General features: G+C 33.4%; 1 protein-coding gene and 1 long non-coding RNA gene across 3 annotated transcripts in view; both read right to left on the bottom strand.

The window, feature by feature from the left end:
- Positions 1 to 20211, bottom strand: part of LOC139510172 (angiotensin-converting enzyme-like) — a 97590-nt gene that overhangs the window by 55484 nt on the left and 21895 nt on the right. Inside the window, exons 2-3 of one of the 2 annotated variants that reach the window (XM_071296527.1) lie at positions 17564 to 17838; positions 1862 to 2026 (exon numbers count right to left, since the gene is read on the bottom strand). In XM_071296527.1, the coding sequence (XP_071152628.1) occupies positions 1862 to 2026; positions 17564 to 17755 (357 nt within the window). In that variant the 5' untranslated portion in view covers positions 17756 to 17838. Of the gene's footprint in view, positions 1 to 1861; positions 2027 to 17563; positions 17873 to 20211 lie in introns of those variants that run through there. The other variant, XM_071296528.1, reaches the window with a different exon arrangement.
- On the bottom strand, positions 6460 to 7935 carry LOC139510564 (uncharacterized). The gene is made up of 3 exons (XR_011661913.1): positions 7535 to 7935; positions 6941 to 7020; positions 6460 to 6675 (listed from the first exon to the last, which is right to left on the bottom strand). It is a non-coding gene; the product is annotated as an uncharacterized lncRNA (long non-coding RNA).

A 20211-nucleotide genomic window follows, 5' to 3' on the forward strand; every position in this document is an offset into this window, starting at 1 on the left:
CGAACTAAACCCTCTGGGAGTAGTCCTGTCGTCAAATATACGTCACAGAGATCACCACATATATCTAAGAAAATGATATCGCCGATGAAAACTTATTATTTGTTTAAATAAGTCTGGACATTGAGTCTCAAGCACGAGAAAACCGATCCCCGCGAAAAAGTGACCGGACGAACAAGTTATATATAATACATAAAAATAGTAAAATGCGAATTTACGATGACCCATAACGTTACAGTACAACATAAGAACGAACTATAAAAATCAGTTGAAAAAAGCTTAATTAAGATTCACGTTATACACATTTACGAAAGGAGTTATCTCTCCTAAAATAGTTTATTTAAAAAAAAGGATGATTCTAAAAACACAAAATTTGATATTTGTTTAAAGATTTTGATTTTTACAATAAATCACCAAATATTCTTTATGTGAATAAAGTCTAACTATTGAATTGCAAATCTGTCTCCAAATTTGCAGATGTGGGTAAATAATCGGTCTAGTTTTTACTTGTAGCAAGAAAACAAAATCATTGACAACATTTTTTGTCTTTATTCTTCGTGAAACATATTATTAAACCTAGGTTCCTACAATTATTTCAAAATCCAATCTCGTAAACTTTTTAAGCACACTCACATATGTGTTTTTTTATGAACAATGTAGCCAAATTTAGGTAAGTTTCAACGACTGATAGCTTGAATATAAAGATAAGATTTGTACCTCCCCTCACGCATTCACGATGTCCTCAATAAGAACCGATTTCCTCACGCATGACTTCATGAAAAAATTTAGTTTTTGGAATTATTAAGATGTCTATCAACGGCGGACAGCGCACACGCCGCCAAAAACAACATTCATACCCATTGCCCGAAAAAAAAAACTAAATTTGAACTTGTAGGTCTGTAAATAGAACCATTTCAAAATTGAAATGTCACTTTTTTAGGCAATTTCTTGTGGGACAACTGATTTTGTAGGAGTTCAACTCTACGTACAACAGTAAATGATACATGTATCTCTTCGTTAAAGTATTCACCACAGCATGACATTCTCCGATTTTCAATATTTTGATCAGTTGAATAAGAAAATTTAGATTTAGAAATGTACATACCTTTTGAAGCGGTGACAATTACTCCACTCAAGCACAACCGGAAAATCCTCTCACGGTTTTTATTGCAGAACCAAATGTTCTGCGTGTGTAGATTACCAGCCGTGATATACATAGACCTACATAAACAGCCGGTTATAAAAAAAATTATTAAATGATTTTCATTTAGTTAGTTGGTTGGTAAGTTAACACGTCGATCATGCTAGCTGCAAAGTTTATATTTATGATCAGTATATTTCAGAGATATTAACCCTCCCCATTCCACCCAAAAAATGTTCTGTACCATTCGACCAAAATATTTAAGTAATGACATGTGGCGACAAACACATTTCTTTTTCGATATCCATTATGGTTTCTTAAGAGTAGGTATTTGACGAAATTATCCTTATATAGAACATGGTCATATTTATTGTTGTGGACTCAGATCCTCTGTATTTATCATTAACAAGTTTCAACTGCATATCAATTATATCAAATACAGTAAGGAAAATAACTCTCACTATATGGAATCTCCGGATTGCTTCCATCAAATAATTTGGAAAATCCTGAGGATATTTTGAACAATTTCGACAAAAATGGTCCGTTTCTTTTACAACTGCGAAGGAGTAGCGGTAATAAAAAAAATAGTGTTCGTGGTGATTACTTTTACAAAGGTTATTGTATGGTTTAGTAGAGTTAAGTTAGCAAGCTAGTAAGTTGTTACATTCAATTGTTATCACCACGAATGAGCGCTCGATATTTCCGCCCTGTTTAACCACATACTAATTCTATCTTAGCTGTATCATTGACAGAAGAAAACCCAAGCTGTGTAATCTTTTCGAACTGTCTTTTCTCTGTTGCATTCAGGTCACTTCTTTTCCAGTCGAATTGGTTGGCTTTTGCTGCCCATACTTTAGTAAAATTAGCCATATCCAAATCAGACTCTGTCTGAAAATGAATAAATAAGACGATGATAATAATAAAACTGATAAAATGAAAATATTTTTAGTAAACAACATAAATTTAACCAACTGGTCGCCGATAAATAAAAACAAAAACAGCACGCAGAAACACGGTTATCGAATTAGATATATAAGCTCAAATCGCCTATTGATGTGTGGATATCTACTATCCATGATCAATAAAAAGAGTGTTCAGTTAATCAATACAATTCGATATACTACTAAACGAAGATATCATCTACGACTCACTCCGTACTTACTGTTCGGAATAGATAAAATAGTATCGAATTCATAACAGTGTGGCTATGGACATTGATTGGCGCACTTTAATATCCCATTGACTGGGACAGATTAGGTGAACGTTCGTCTATAACGCCCATTGCTCACGACGTCCTTAATATAAACATTTAAACCGTGGGGTCACCAAAGGTTCTCAACGCCTATATACAGCCCGTAACAGAGAAGTGATCGAATTGATGTTTCTTTACCGTCAAAATTGGCTACGTTATCGACAAACTTAATTGAGTAGTGACCGAACTATTGGTACTTTAACGTTAAAAAGATTGACAATGCTGACAAACTTTCATGTGTCGATAATCAAGTTTAATACCGATAATATTGAAAATAATTCTAATAATATGAAACAAAATATGTCCATGCACCATTTCGATTGGGCGAAAAGTAGTCATTTCTTCAAAGTCAGAACAGAAAAAAAAGATTTATGGAAGGACGTCTTGATAGTATTATTTCCTTTACAATTTTACCCAAAACTAAAAGAAATATACTGGTAAACAATTAAAAAGGTGTTTGATAGGAATGAAGTCCTTTATTTTTTCGGACTACAATGTGTACCTTATGTGTGATGGATTTGAATTCAATCAATAACTTTGAAAATGTTTTCTCATATGTATACACAAAAGGGAGGACTAGTATTTGTACTTCTGTTAGAATATGTCTTCGTCCGTTTCACATGCCAAACTTTTTTCTAGTACAGTTTAAACGGGAAAATTTTGTTGAGAATTTTTTTTAGAATGACAAAATAACGAGCAAAACTATTTCTTGCAATGGCACACACAGAGAATATTTTTTTTTAGTAAAAATCAGTAAAAAAAAAAATCTCCAAAATATACCATGGCCAGGACCTGACAGTTTTTAGCAGTGTACCAATGAAAATCGTCCGGAAAACTGCGCTTGCTGTCATTTTGAGGGATATTCACCTATTACCCATAAACAACATAGGTTCTCAATTACTAAAAAAAGTTTAAAAGTTAATTTCAAATCAGAGTAAACAAATTAACTTCCTTATATCCAGTCGAATTTGTCTATAGGTTACACAAAGCTGGTTCTTAAAACGTTTGTATCAGGGAAAACATTTTTCTTTGACTTTTAAAACATGTAGGGAAACGGATTTCCTAACCATTCACATATAATATTCCGTATTTCTGATTTTTTGTTCGATAACGTAAATTATACGACTTTTTTTATGACTTTAGGAGACAATTTACAATTGTGCAGTGAACGGAGGCACTTATACATAACCTTATAATTCTGTTTGGAAACAAAAATAAATTCCCAATATATAAATATACATGTATGAATATACATGTATTATATGTCGTGTACATGATTGGATTTTGTAGATATGACTACCGCACAGAAAAAGTATCATGGATTTCGAGGCTTTCATATTCAAGGTTTTGAATTCTACCCTTGTTGAAAACCTGTGGAGAACTCTACAGTTCCTTAAAACATCAATTATTTTTTTGTAAATTGAGTCCCGTCTCCCTGAACATGCTAACACTTAAGTCATATCTTTTCATTTTCCTATTTTTTCCCCTGTTTGTCTCTGTTGTCTTGATTGTTGGAACGATTAGTGGTATCTAACAATATTTATGAAAACTTTCTGAGAATTATGAATATTTCTTCTGTGTCAGATATGGATCATTACCAATGATAAAATGAAATGCCGTACATCACATCTTATAGAGGTTTAAATTTCAAATATTCGTCAATAACTTAAGATATAGAGCAATTTTGTCTTCAACATTTCAAATGTTAAAGGGTACATTTGTATTTTTTACTTCGATTTGAAGGAAATTTATTTCAGTTTTTTCTGTGACAAAGTACAAGCATGTCGGTATTGCCACAATGTATGATTGACATAATCCCGGGGACATAATAAACAGATAGGTATGAAAAAGAAAAGATATGGGGTATTCTGTATCAGACGAAAGAAAAACTATTACAGTGTTGAATCCCATAAATATTCACAGTGCAAGCAGTATATAATATCTACATTGAGCAAATCGATGAGGTCATGTTTATTGTAGAAACGATGGATGCGACCCCGATAAAATCATGATCAATGTCATTCAATCAATGAGTATTTATGCAATTCATAATGAATTTATCCGAGTCGCAGTCATTGTTTCTGTGGTAGTAAATATAAAATCGATTCACACTGGCAATAATCGGTGATTTCTAAAATTAAATGAACCTGGATACAGAGATGCAAATAATTCTTTATAACAACTTTCAAAGAAACAATGTATAAACTACAGCATGTACAGTGCAATTCGTTCTTGTTGTATGTAAACGTAAGCTGTATTTACCTTTTAATGGAAACGAAAGTATAGAGATTATAGACGGTATAAAGAATATATGAACGCTTTTATTTTCTTTTTAGTCACTGTGACAATTACCAATAAATCAAACATTGAACATTCCTGTCCCATTGAAGAACTCTCTCGTATTTGATCATTTCAACTCCTTTGTATTTCATAATATGTGTCATGAACAAAGACATATGTTCGATTGAATAATGATTTCCTCGTAACAAATGATAGAAATTTCGGAGATCCCGTATTTGATCCTTTACCGTTAAAATGAAAATGCCAATGACAGAGGTTGATTATAAAAAAATGTTTTACTGTGTTAAAAAAACTTGTCTTCGACTTAAACAATGAAAACTTACACGTTAGACATGAAATATTTTGTCGATGAAGAAAATTAAATTATGTCACTTCTGAAATAAGTTTGTCGATAACGTAACTTATTCTGACGGTAAAGAAACGCGAATTCGATCACTACTCTGTTACGGGCTGTAAAATAATTCGAAATACTAATCAGGAATTTGTGTTTTGATTTATATTGATAATTAATTAAACGTCCTTTACTTGTGTTTTTGTTATGTTTCGACAATCAATTTTCATAATAAGATATCGCAAAGCCATGTTCTTTCAGAAAAAAGAATGACTTACTGAATGCATGTATTGATTGATTATCTTTTTCGGATTTAACAATTGCGATTGTCGAGTTATGCAATCTTTTAACTTTTATCTGGTCTAATTTTATTTTAGAACGAATGCATAATCCACTTTCAAAAGTTGTGCAAATACGAAACATAAAGACAAAATATACTTCTGCCCTGTCTTTTTTGTACTTGAAAGTTATTGGATAGTAAGAAAGCTATTTGGATTAAACCTTGTGAAATTTGCATGCATTTACGTTATTGTATTGGCAAAATGTATCATTTGGTGTATATAGGAAACTTAAACCGTTCTGCTATACTGCTACTATACTTGTGAAAAACACTTGGCAACAGAAACGCATTCATCTTATCTATATAAAAAAATCGACCCAATTTACATAGAAATGGACGTCTTCGTGCATTTGTGATCGCAAATAAAATATGTCCTGAACCTTATGAGTTTTTGGACCATACGTGTATGGTTGGACCATATTAGTATACCCTTATGGTCATGATATATGCGTATGGTCCAAATACTCATATGGTCCGGAACACATACACTCTAAAAATTGTGTTTAGAGCCTAAACACTTTCCTAAACACATTGATGAAACCGATTTTTGACATGTTTTAAATCTAAACACGTTTAATATTTGATGTGCTAACAGCCTAAACGTGTTAAGTTATAAAGTGCTTAGACTGTAAACATGTTTAATTATAAAGTGTTTAGACCAGAAACATGTTTAGCTGAAAAGTGCTTAGACTGTAAACATGTTTAACTATGAAGTGTTTTATCTGGAAACATGTTTAGCTGTGAAGTGTTTTGTCTGGAAACACGTTTAGCTGTGAAGTGTTTTGAATGTAAACATGTTTAGACCATATAGTGTCGGAAAGCTAGACTGTCAAACGTTTTTTAATACATGGTAGCTTTTAATAAAAAAGGTTCTCATACCATTACAAAAAAGGAGCCAATGCATCACACTAACAACAAGAAATTTCCATTTCAAATTCAATGCGACCAATAACTTTTCAATCCTAATGAGTGTTACTTTCTTTACTTCAATTCACATCCTTTGACGATTGTTATTCTTCGTAGAATAGTAATTGCCATGTTCTAGAAACTTTTGAAATGTAATTAATAACACTTCTGTAACATCTAGCTTTAAAAACAAAATCACAACATATAAAACAAATGAATTAATGTTACTAGTATTATTTATTTCAGTTAATCATTGAACAGTCAAACATTAATTCATAACAAGGTACATGTACATAATATTGTTAATGACCACTCCTACTACAATTTGAAACTGTCCTGTTTTCATTTTACAGGACAATAAGCCATGGCACTTCTTCTTTCTTATATCCTAACTGCTGGTCATTGGCCTGGAATATAGAAAAAAAAGATAAGCAACTTAGTAGAATACATTTTAAAATATAAGTTTACGAAATACATCACCAAAAAGTAATAGCAGGATTTATTATATATATATAACAACGTTTAGACCAAGGTGGTATAAAAGCATACATTTACTGATGTATCAATTGATTTAATATAAAACTTCTTTTCATGCTTAACATTATTCATTAAATTTGTTCAAATAGTCTACATATTGGCATTTTAAAAATCAAACACACTTCTGATTCTTACTTTGCAACAGATTTGTCACTGTTCTTATCTCCTCTTGTAGCATGTCAAGACAGACATTAATTTATTCTGCTCTCAGCAATCTAGAATAAAACGATACATGAATGTAAATCATAAGAAAAGCAAAACCTTTTTTGACTATTGAAATAAACAAGCATAATTCTTATATTTTGGAGAAAAGTGTTGATTCTCCATTTCGGAAGTAGTTACAAAAATAATGAACTCGAAATGACACTGGCTTTGCAAATGATGCACCTCATCCTAGTGAGACTCGGTAGATTCCGTAACCCTCCCTGTTACATCATAATCTGCCGAGGAGTACCGAGTATCCTCGCAAACTCCTTTTTCCAAGCACATTAATCAAATATAAATGAAAACTTGCATGATTGAACATTAAACAACTCTTTATATCTTTACACAAGATAATTTGAACTCCTACAAGCACTGACTGCAAGGTTTCGTGAGATGGTACCCCACCCCCTTTTTTCTCCTGCATTGGGTATAAGGTAGTGTATTTGTAAATAATGCTTATAATTGTCAATAATCATTTACAATTGGCAGTACAAAATAAGAGACAGTATAATCATAACTCCTTACCTTTCTAAAATAGTCAAGTTATGGTCAATTATGGTCAGTAGTAAACAGCATGGTCTTTGACTTCGGGTTCTTTGTTTCGTCCTCCCGCTCAAAAATTATCACGTGATATGAATGCCGTCTTCAGCCTAAACGTGTTGTAATTCTAAACATGTTTAGGAAAGTGTCTAAATATTGAAAGTGCTTAGAATTAAAACACGTTTAGCTTCATAAACTTGACAAAGCAGCTAAACATGTTTAGCACAGCAACATGTTTACTGCCAAGTGCTGAGAGCTAAAACATGTTTACTGCGAAGTGCTGAGAGCCAAAACATGTTTATTTTTTTATGTTTAGAAATTAAACACTTTCCTAAGCACATAAGTCTTACAACACGTTTAAATTCTAAGCACAATTTTTACAGTGTACATGATATTCTGTGCGTTGTCGGTCGTCTATTAATTTTTTTCTTTTGTTGATGGATTTGACGTCTTTCTGTGAGTGATTATTTGTTCATGACTTAAAACTTAGGGAGCTACCATTTGATTTTTATGGGGGGGCTAGGATGAAAAATTTTGTCCTGCTTTTTTTTTTAGTTGTAATCTCTGTCCTGCCTTTTTATTTTTTACTCTATTCGATCCTGCCTTTTTTTTTACTCGTTATCCTGACTTTTTTTACACAAATTGTCATCCTGACTTTTTTTTTTACCAAGTTGCTCATCCTGCCTTTTTTTTTACTCAAAACTCCTGTCCTGCCTATTTTTTTCAAATTACATCCTAGCCCCCCCATAAAAATCAAATGGTAGCTCCCTTACTTGCAAATAATTTAAAAACAAGACTTGATTTATAAAAATGTCCAAACAAACCATGATTTTTTTAAACATACATCACATCCATTGCAAAAGGCTAAAATTCGCCAGGTCTTTAATTTCAACTAAGTGCGTTGACTAAATTAATGTTGCGGACCATTTTCCAATTTCCATGCGGTATCCCTATTTTTTTTCTCGCTCATCTTTTATGTTTGTTTTTTTTATCCCAAGACCTCTTGGAGCTTTCATTCTATAAAGTGTGTATTTTGCTAATGGTCGAAGGCCATACGGGGACCTATAGCTTGATAACGCCTGTTGGTCCCTGGAGAGAATGTGTCTGATTGCCTATCACACTTCATATTCTTATTTTAACATGCAGTTATATCTATGATAAGAATGAAAATTGAATTGTCATTGAGACAAAAACCCAACCAAAGAGCAAAAAAAAAAAAGAAAAAAAAAAAGCCCAAGGCAACATGTAGATCTTTCGTATCAAGGGAATTGCTATAAATATATTTATTTCAGGTTAATAGTATTAGGCCATACTCAAGTTATAAAATAGATCTTGTCGTCAACTTTTGCAACCAGCTTCTATGTTTCTATAATGCACTGTTCATCTTTTTTGGGCTTCGACTTTTCCATTGGACAGACAATTTTGTTTTCGACTGTTTTAAAAAGATGCATTTTTTACAAAATCATACAAGTAAGGAGTCTCTGGTCTTTGGTAGTGTTGTATGTTAATTAATGTTTGTTTATGAAATAAGTATGACGTACATTTTCACTGAACTAGGACACTTTTTATAATAGTTTTTCGATATCGCTCGGGCAAAAATAATCACGAATATAATGCCTACCCATGTTAAAACTACAATAAAGTATAGTTTGCATCAATTATTTCTTGAACCTACCATTTTTTTTTGTCTGTGTTGGATTTGTGTGGCATTGAAAAAACGGGTATAAACTACACAGTGCAGCTTCCAACAAGAATACAAGATTTATTGATTTTCAAAATGCGACCAAAATTAAAAATTTGCTCGCAGCGGAAAAGATTCAACAGTTTGATTTTCATTGAAATAAAATAATCGTTATGATTTACACACCGTTACTTTTTCCAATATAAATATTCGAACTATTTTGTTTGTTGTTTCCTTTATAAATTTACATCATTTTTAAAAAGACCACGCGTCTTCGATATTTAGAAGACTATAAAAGCGATGTTCATTATCTTTCTTCTGCTGTAAGTTTAATTTAGTTATTTTGTGTCATAATTGCCATCTCGTATGTTTTAAATTTGAATAAAGAAGATTCAGGTTGTCTTTTACGTCAATGATACACACAAAAAAAAAAACCGATAACAAATAAAATAAGGTGCAACATTCATTCTCCATGAAAAGAATACATCACATGGATGTAATTTTTGTAAGAAAAATACCAATTTTGTGAGAAGTTGTGTGTTGGACTTGAAGAGCCAAGGCAAGCTGACAAATATCTGAATGAACGAATCGATTTATGGTATATAAAAAAAAAACAAAGCCCACATGGTTAGCATTGAATAAATAGAAGGCCACTCTTAAATGATCACAACGTAGAAGTTTTTGTTCTCTTAATCAATAAGATATTTTCTGAAATAAAGCGGGTCCCTATTAACTTAAAAGTTTTTTTGTGTTTTTTTTTACCATGAATAAACTTTTTTTTTTATTATTATTTATTGATATCAGCTCTGGACATTAATATTCTTAAAAGTGAAACTGTTGTAAGTGATGGTATAACAATTATTTAAAATAAATTCCTTAAATGATATGTGAAAAGAAAGTTTCATTTTATGTATCAAAATGTGTAACAAATGATTATTTAAATCCCCACTTGAAGGCCTCCGATAGACTGAGTGAGCATGAAATCATCGCCCACGACAAACAAGTTAAAGGTAAACTTTTCAGTGCAATTACTAATAAACGTTTTACTGTCGACCACACTGTTATGAATTTCGTTCTAAGAAAAAGCTGAAAAGACATTTTAATGAACATAGTTGATATTCGTATAAAACATTTTAATTAACATACTTGATATTCGTCCAATTTTTTTAAACATTTTAATGAACATAGTTGATATTCGTATATTTTTTTTAAAACACAAGTACACACCCGTGATATCGCGGGTCCGTGACTGAATTAAAGTATATAACTATGCCTAAGCCTTATTTTAGTAATTGGTATTGTCATCTGATAAAGTCATGTCGATTATAAGATACACAGTTTTCTCTACTTTCAAATCTTTCTGTTTGAACCCGTCGACCTGGAACTTATCAATTATTGGAAATATTAATTATTTGGAATACAAAAGGTCCAGGCTATCCAGGAATGGGGTATTTTTTAATCAACAGCATTGTCCTTTATTAGTTATCTTAGAAAGTCTTGCTGATAGCTGAATAAAGCTACAATAGGGAACAATTTGCAATGATTGAATTTAGTCGTGTCAGCCCTTTGATTATGACCTGTGTATATAACAAAATCCTAAATACACCGTTTGGTGGTGCGCCTGTCAAATGCGGAACGTACAGTTAAGGTAATAGCTATCAGGTGAATATACTATTGGTATCGGTATCGGATTAGACCCGGAACTTGTTAATTATTGGCAATATTAATTATGTGGAAAACAAAAGGGTCTGGAGTGGTGTAATTTTTAATCTAACCATTGTCCTATATTAGTTATATATAGAGTTGATTTCTTTGATTTGTCGTTTTTACCCGATGACGGCTGACAAATTGGACCTCGTAATTTTAGTATTATAGATTTTAAACAACATGTTACCCCTAACTGCAACCATGATAGCCCTATTTCTCGTATCAAACATATTTATAAGCAAAAAGAACTCGCCAAGGAATTTGTTTTTGTCCTGGCTGATAAGGCTACTGATAATGTCATTGTTTACGTAAATTTAACATTGAGTTTCTGCAAAAGGAAATCACCAAATCACCAACATTTCAACTGATATAAAACAGAAGATGTGATATGATTGCACTTTACAAGTGAAATGACACAGAAATTAACAACTATAGGCCTTCACCAATGAGCAAAGCCCATACCGCATAGTCAGCTATAAAAGGCCCCGAAATGACAAATGTTAAACAATTCCTACGAGAAAAGTAAGGGCCTAATTTATGTACATAAAACAAACAAACGAAAAACAAATATGTAACACATCAACAAACGACAACCACTAGCTGAATTACAGGCTCCTGACTTCGGAAAAGCACTTACATACAGAATGCGGCGGGGTTAAACATGTGAGCGGGATCTCAACCCTCCCCTAACCCGGGACAGTGGTGTAACAGTACAACATAAGAACGAACTATTAAAATCAGTTGAAAAAAGCTTAACTCATCAGATGGATACAAATAGAAATAAACTCATCATAGATACCAGGACTAAATTTTTTATATACGCCAGACGCGCGTTTCGTCTACAAAAGACTCATCAGTAACGCTCGAATCCAAAAAAGTTAAAAAGGCCAAATAAATACAAAATACATCTTACAAAACCAAAGAGTGGATGTGGCCGGTTACTTGTAAGTTGTATATCCCAACAACAAAAAGACATTAAGTACTGATCTGAGAGTACCCGCAGTAACTGACAGCTAGTTCAAAGCCACTTACAACTAATAAAAAAATCATGCACTGCATCTGTAACTCTATTTTCTAAAATAGACATCTGTAGCAAACATAAACTTTTATCTACCTCTTTACAAGACGAACCAAATACAATGAAAGTTCCAACTATCATGGTACTTGCTTCTGAATCTACACAAAACACCTTACTAATATAGATTTAAATAGTATTTAGAAGAAAAGTAGGAAATGCATTAAATATTTGATAAAAAGTCAAGTTTATTTACATTTTTATTTCTATGAAATTTCGAAGATTGCTAGCCTTTTGCACTTTTGTAAAAACGGTGCACTTTTAAGCCTTGAACCATTCCAAAAGACCGTTTTATTTTTCAAATATTTGTCACTATAAAATTGATTAAATTAGATTATTTATTTATGTGTCTTCTCGATTAAATTTCATTCACGATCCAATCGCAATACTAAACCACTGCCAATCAGATCAACTCGATCAATCTCGATCAAGACAAGTTAAGCGATCGGGAGACTGGTCTGACTCAATCGAAAAGAATGTTTGGGGTGGTCTACCTTGGTCTTCATCGATCTGACTTTCGAGAAATGATCGAGAAGCCAGTCACTCGAGAAGAGATTGAGAATTCGTCGAGTAGGGGTCGAATTGATCGGGAAAGGATCGTGTAGAGATCGAGTTTGGTCGGAATACAAATAATTTACCGATTATTACTCGATTATCTCGACCTAAAGTTTCCTCGACTAATATCCGATCATTTCCCGATCAACACCAACCTGTTTATTCTGTTTGGTCCAGATTAACTCGACCAATGCCCGATCGCTTCCAGATAATTTCGACTTTTATATTTTGCTTATCCCAGACCAACTCGATTAATATCCGATCTCTAAGCGACCACATTCAGCCACTCTTCGATCACTACTTGGCCATTCACGAGTACACATGACTGTCAACGATTTTCTAGGAGTGAGTGTAGATCTTATTAACTCTCATAACTTTGCTTTCGCAAAAATATGTTGTCGCTATTCATTTTTAACTGTACAAACATTCCTCCAAGTACAGAACTTGTCTACTTTTGCAAAAAGGGGTAAAATTTTAAAAGAGATACCTAAGGAACAGGGAAACTCAAAGTTCGAAAGCACAGCCATGGCAAAAAAATGAAAACCGACATGATGACAAACAGCAGTCCATATAATACAACATAGAAAACTAAAAACTATGCAACACGAAACCCAACAAAACCTGGGATGATCTCAAGTGATCCGGAAGGAAAGGAGATCCTGCATGTTGTCCCCGGAGGATTTTTCAAATATGAATTCAAAGTAATTGTGCAATAAAATTCATAATTAGACATCTGATGACCTATTTAGCTTTCAAAGTGGGTTTATAAGAACATCAAGATTATTTTTTACCTGTTTTATGGGCTTTATGACTGTTCGTATTTTCCGTATGTCCACAAATGTTTATAGTATAAAAATTAGAAGATGTGGTATAATTGTCAATGCGACAAACGAGGGACGAAAGATACCAAAGGGACAGTCAAACTCATAAATCTAAAACAAACTGACAACGCCATGGCTAAAAATAAAAAAGACAAACAGAAAAACAATAGTACACACGACACAACATAGAAAACTAAAGAATAAACAACACGAACCCCACAACTCTTCACAGGACACAGAATGACACAGAATTAACACATATAGGTTACATAGACATGTATTGTCGAAATGCGCATCTGGTGCAGGAAAATTGGCAATCTCCGGCGCAGAGATCACATATCCGTTCCGTTCAATACACTCAATATTAAGGTGGCACAGTATTTCCTGGCCCATAGGGGATAATGATAGCCTTTTTAGAATTTTCACCCATTTCTAACACTGCGAAAAATTCTACATTCACAGTTAACTGAAGTACTTTCATTTTACTATTCAGAAATGAATTTGAATGTGTATCATGACCGTTTACTTTTTTTTCTATTTTTAAAAACCTAAGGCCACTAGTGCTTTTATGTCTTTTATCGTGCAGTGAATACAAAATTAAAAAAAATTCTCAAAAATTCATTTTCATCTGTATGTAAAATTATTTTATATTTTTCTACACCTGATTCATCCCTCAGTTTGGGAAAGTATTTCAGTTGATACTGTATTTTTTGTCCAACTACACTGTTTAGATACATTTACCTAAGTAGGGTACACAAAAGAGCAACCTAAATTCTGGAATGCAAATACTACCGTGCCACCTTAAGTGCAGTATTGCGGAGCATGTATGGAACGGATATGAACTCTGCGCCGGAGATTGGAAAATGTTATTACTACCACTGGGTCGATGCCTCTGCTAGTGGACTGTTAGTCCCCGAGGGTATCACCAGCCCAGTAGCCAGTACTTCGGTACTGGCATGAAAATACGGATTCTTTTTGTGTTATTAAAATTTGCTGTTAAATTATTATAAAATAAGGAATGTATCTCCCTCATGCAAAGCTCTCATTCCTTTCACGGATTTGGCTATACTTTTTGGACCTTTTGGATTATAGCTCTTCATCTTTTAAATAAGATTTGGATTTCAAATATTTTGGCCACGAGGATCACTGAAGAGACATGCATTGTCGAAATGCGCATCTAGTGCAGGAAAATTGGTACCGTTAATGTTATTACCGAAGTCAGCGATCAAATGTTTACAAACACTTTTTTACACGCGCACTTTTTGACGCAATTTTACACAAAAATGAGACGAAAGACAAATTATTATTATTTGTAACCCACTGCCTCACCTAGATATCACGGTGACCGTTGCTGTCTACGCCTTCTTGTTAGTCTTCTACGCTCTCTTAAAGCTCCTTCCCCGCTATTAACATGTCTCTCTGAGTTTCAACCACCTTGCCCAAAGAATCCAACTACTTTATTTCAGTCCATGTAAATACTTTAATGAAGGATTTTAAAATATGAGACGAAGTTTCCTATTATTAGGAAAACCTGCTTGTTTTACTAATAATATTGCAAAAAGGGGGTAAAGATGTCACATGTTTTCCCAAAATTTGGCCAGGAATAGAAATTCAATCTCCTGGAGGATACCTTTTCTGAAACTGTTTACATATATAGTTATCTTTCACGAATTCAAATAAAAATTATTTGTCTTTCGTCTCATTTTTGTTATTTTTTTTACAAAATTGCGTCAAAAAGCGTATGCAAAAAGTGTTTGTAAACATTCGACAGTAAGGTGACATAAAGCTGTTAATTTATGTGTCATTTGGTCTCCTGTGGAGAGTTGTCTCATTTGCAATTATACTACATTTTCTTATTTTTATACTACAAAAATTTCTGGACATACGGAAAATATGGATAGTCAAACAAAAATAGCCTATTAAACAGGTAAAATATAATATGGATGTTCTTAAAACCCTAACTTTGAAAGCTGAATTAGTCATCAGCTGTCTAATAGTGAGTTTTAATGCACAATTAATAACATATTTGAAAAATTCTCTGGGTCCAAAATGCAGGATCTACTCTTCTTCTGGAACACCTGATATTATTCCATGTTTTATTGGATTTCGTGTTGCTAAGTTTTTAGTTTTCTATGTTGTGTTATGTAGACTGCTGTTTGTTTTCTCGTCGGCTTTCGTTTTTCGCTATGTGGCTGTGCCGGTTTGTTTTCGACCTTTGAGTTTGATTGTTCCTTTAGTATCTTTTGTCTCTATTTTAAAATTTTCCACCTCCTTGCAAAAGTACAGACGCGTACTGTACATGGAGGAATTTGTGTATAATAGTTAAAAAATAAATAGAAACAATATAGTTTTGCAGAAGCAAAGTTACGGGAATTAATCAGAGCTGCACACATATTTCGAGAATAGTGTATGGCCGATTAGAAATCGAAGAGTGGTCGGATGTGGTCGCGTAGAGATCGGTTTTTGGTCGAGTTGGTCTGGGATGAAAAAAATATAGAATTCGCAGTGATTATGAAGCGATCGGGCATTGGTCGAGTTAATTTGGACCACATATCGAACAAGTTGGCGTTGATCGGGAAATGATCGGGAATAAGTCGAGCAAAGATCGAAATGATAGAGTACTGATCGGTAATGCCCGCGTCACACTGTCCCGATTTTTATATACGATGGTCACCCGAATGGGAAAATTGTAAGTTCGTACGAAGTTGGTCCCGATCTCGTTAAAATACCAAAAAGTGACCGAAGCAAGTACGATGAATAACGAAGTCTATACGATGGTGCCGAAATTATATACGATAGCAAAAGATGGACATACGAAGGTTAACCGAAGACGGGTATTTAAGCTTCATATCTCAGCCGAAGCCTTCGCGATGGATCACGAAGGTTACACGATGGATTACGAAGGCTACACGATGGATTACGATGATGGCGCGATGGACATACGATGTCTAAAAGACGTCGTGTACAGCTTACGATGCATTTGAATTATATGCCGAAGGCATTACGCGTTTTAAATTGTTTGATCAATATTGAATATATATTATATTGTACATTTCATTTCTGGTATAATCATAAGACGGAAGACCGTGGGCTTGAAGGGTAAAACTTGACTCTGAGTCTCTGCATATAATGCCACCAAAATCAGGGATTTCTGTACAAGTCTGCCATGCATGGCGGGAAATCGATCTTTTTGTCTAATTCTTATAAAACTTAGTTTATTATCCCCTCGCCTACTACATGTAAGTTGCTTGTATATAAAATTGTTATGGACACTCTAGAACCAAAATGCTCAAAACTTGGTATGGTGTTACTCGTTAAGAATATATTAAGCGCTATTGACTTTAAAGTTCAAAGGTCAAGGTCACAATGGCAGTTGTAATACAAGGCAATATCACCCTTGTGAACACTCTAAAACCAATATGCTTCAAAAGATTTTAACCACATTTGGTATATTGTTCCTCCTTGTAATGATCGGACATTTTTTACGTTCAAGACCAAAGGTCAAGGTCATGCAGATGGACCTGTTTTTTCTCCTTGAAATAGCATAATACACAGGAAATTGGTTGCTCATTTTTTACCTGCTGGTTCTAAAGACAATATTAAAGGTATTTCCAGTTACTGAATGTTTTGGTTGATTTCTAAAAAAATAGTTTATGTATCAAATATGCATACACGATCCTTTCCTGATCAATTCGACCACTACTCGACAAATTCTCGAGTGACTAGCTTTTCGATTCTTACTCGAATGTTTTTGACATGTCAAAAACTCTCGGGTAGAAAGTCAGATAGATGACGACCAAGGAAGACTACCCCGAACAGTATTGTCGATTAATTCAGACCAGTCTCCCGATCGCTTAATTTGTCTTGATCGGGATTGATCAAGTTGGTCTGATCGGCAGTGTGAACCTAGCTTAAAACGTGGTGTTGCAATCATTTAATCAACATTAATGGTTCAAACGCCGCGGTGTAAAACGTGTTTCCAAGTATTATGCAACTTAATTATACTGATCTTTCATTTCACGAACCTGCAATTTACTCATTCCAGCGGAAGTGTTGACGGTGTAAATTTGAAGAAAAAAACTGAATATGAAAATTCGACGATCTTCGACAATAAACCAAATCCATACTCCATTTTCTTCACATTTTACAATGAACATAGCGTTACACCATCTTACCATTTTTGCCTGGTTTTCTTTCGTGATATTTGTGTAGTAATTCCAAGCAATTGTAACAGCTTCGTTGTTAGCGTTTGCCGCGTGTGTATTGTAGCTTTTCAGAAAATTCCTCATATCAGTCATATTCGTCATAAGAACACATTGGCATATTCTAATGATGGATAAGAAAAACGCCAATCGGAATTGACTCATCCTGAAAGAAGTCTTAATATCTGTTTATGTTGTAAAGTCTTTAAAAAGAAACCACGATACAAAGTTATTCCGCTCGAGCAGTACTGAAATAGAGAACTATAATATTGTTATTATTATATCCTACTCCTACGTACACATAAAATATTAAATTAAGAATTATATATTTTTCTTTGATTCTTGTCAGATTTATAAATACTCTTCCAGCAGTGTTGATTTTCCCTATATTCAACATAATATTTGCTTGATATCATCTTTTCATTGCCAGTGGTCTAAATTAACTAGGAATTTAGATTTCTTGTTCTGTGATTTAAAAAGATGCCACAAATAAAACTTTCTGTGTGCAAATCAGTAAAACTAAAAAAAAAAAGAGAAGCCTAACGATATTTCAAATAATCAGAGAAAAAGATTAAATCATTCGTATTAACGTGAATCGACATTTTCACTCTCGCGAAAGTGAAATATTCAAAATAAATTATAACTCGAGATGAGAGGTATTCACTTTCGATACAGGTGATATCATTATTGTGAATTTAAAAGTGTTTTTGTTTATCAAATATTACCGAATGTATTTTCAAATAATTAAACTAGATGTATGTTTTATTATAATACGTTAAGATACACTGCAATCTCGCGTTATTCCGTAATTATATAATAGTTGTATAGTGAATATAAGGCACAGATCCGCTTTAAGGAGTAATGGAGCGTCCGAATACGAAAAATAATGTTTGATTTGAAATGGTACTGTTGGTATCGTTTTTGTTTTGCACGATTACAATTTTGTATCCGCAACTGTTGCCCTACCGGGTTAATTAGATTGTGATTTTTGTTAAGAATTTCTTCTCGCCTGCTAGACTTTTGCATATTTTTTTTTTTATCCCTAACAATCATTGAATAGAATTGCGTATAAACTTTGTGTTGAAATGAACAACGTCGCAGTGAGAGATCACGGGTTGTTTCGGGGGTTGAAACGCCCCGTTTCTTGCCGATCAATGCTTTTGTATATGGACATATGGTCGGACCCGAAAAATACCCAGGATAAAATATCACAGAGTAAGAAATAAACCGTTACATATACTTGTGTACAGAGAATTAGGTATAATGAACTATGTATGTGTATTTCTTTCTATTTTGTTCACCATTGTAAATCATTATTTGTATCATTTGTCTGCCTCTTGTTACAGTGTAAACTGTCTAGAGTGTTAATAAAGTTCTAAAAAAAAAAAAAAAAATCTTTTAACAGTTTTGCAATTAAAATGATGATGGAAGTGTTTCAGGATCTTGACCGGCTTTACAGCCCTCGCACGGCCGGTGTAATAAATCAAAGCCTTTACGAAGCTTTTTTATATGTGCGTTAATCAACCCAAACGCTATGGAAGCAAGAGACAAGACAAGAAAAGTTGAAATGGTGAAATATAATTCCTTTTTGTGTATCCATGGCCACATTCTGCATTTATTTAACCATAAAATATTGAAAAGGGGGGGGGGGGGAGGGGGTGAAAATGTCACTATCTCCCAAAAATTTAGATCAAACTAGAATTTCAATGCCTTTGAGTGATACCTTTTCAGAAACTGTTGACACTAATCTACCGAATGATCAATTGAAAAATGGATTTCTTTCGCCTCATTTTTTTCTTACAAGTAGCTTAATTACAATATTTTAGTTTAAACAACGGGAATCGATCCAGAAACCTTTGAGTTAGTAGTCCGATCTTTACTTTATCATTATTTTTGATACATTTATAAAGTTTCTCATCAAGAACTTTATCAAAAGACCAGAATTTTGAAACTTTGATGTTGGAACCCATCCCGCCTGTACAGTGTCTGCTCGTTAACGTAGAACCTCTAGTTTTAGGTGTTTTGTGCTTAAATCTGTGCACACTTACCCCTTTAAAAATAAAGACTAGACAACACTACAATTTAGTCATATTTGGAGACGAAATTTACATCAGCGCCAACGTAGACCATCTTGAAATTTTCAACCATCAACTCAGTTTTCTCCTATTTATCTTTCATTTACTAAATTATCATGGTGGTCTACGTTGGCGCTCATGTCTAAAATTTAGGAAAAATAATACGATTGTTAACAATTTTGATAAGATACTAATATAAAACGAAAAATGAAACGGCACGGGTAACGAAATTTTTCCGGGATCAGCTATAGAATATCACGTACGAGTAGCTTTTACGTCGTTGTCAGTCACCAAGACATATCAATCTCTTAAAGATAATATATTGTACGTTTAATAAATCAGGCAAACTGGTGTCCCTTGAAATATGGTGAATTTATTTTCAAATATTTCATTATATTTTACAAATGAATTATATAATAAGGTCTTGATACATTCAAACTCTTTTTGTGATTTGAAACTAATGATTCATTTCCTCAATATGAATATATTTTGCACTTGAAAACTTTCTATGTTACCATCTACTGAAACAATGATTTATATTTATTT

This window comes from Mytilus edulis, chromosome 2, assembly GCF_963676685.1.
Source record: "Mytilus edulis chromosome 2, xbMytEdul2.2, whole genome shotgun sequence".
Taxonomy (NCBI): Eukaryota; Metazoa; Mollusca; class Bivalvia; order Mytilida; family Mytilidae; genus Mytilus; species Mytilus edulis.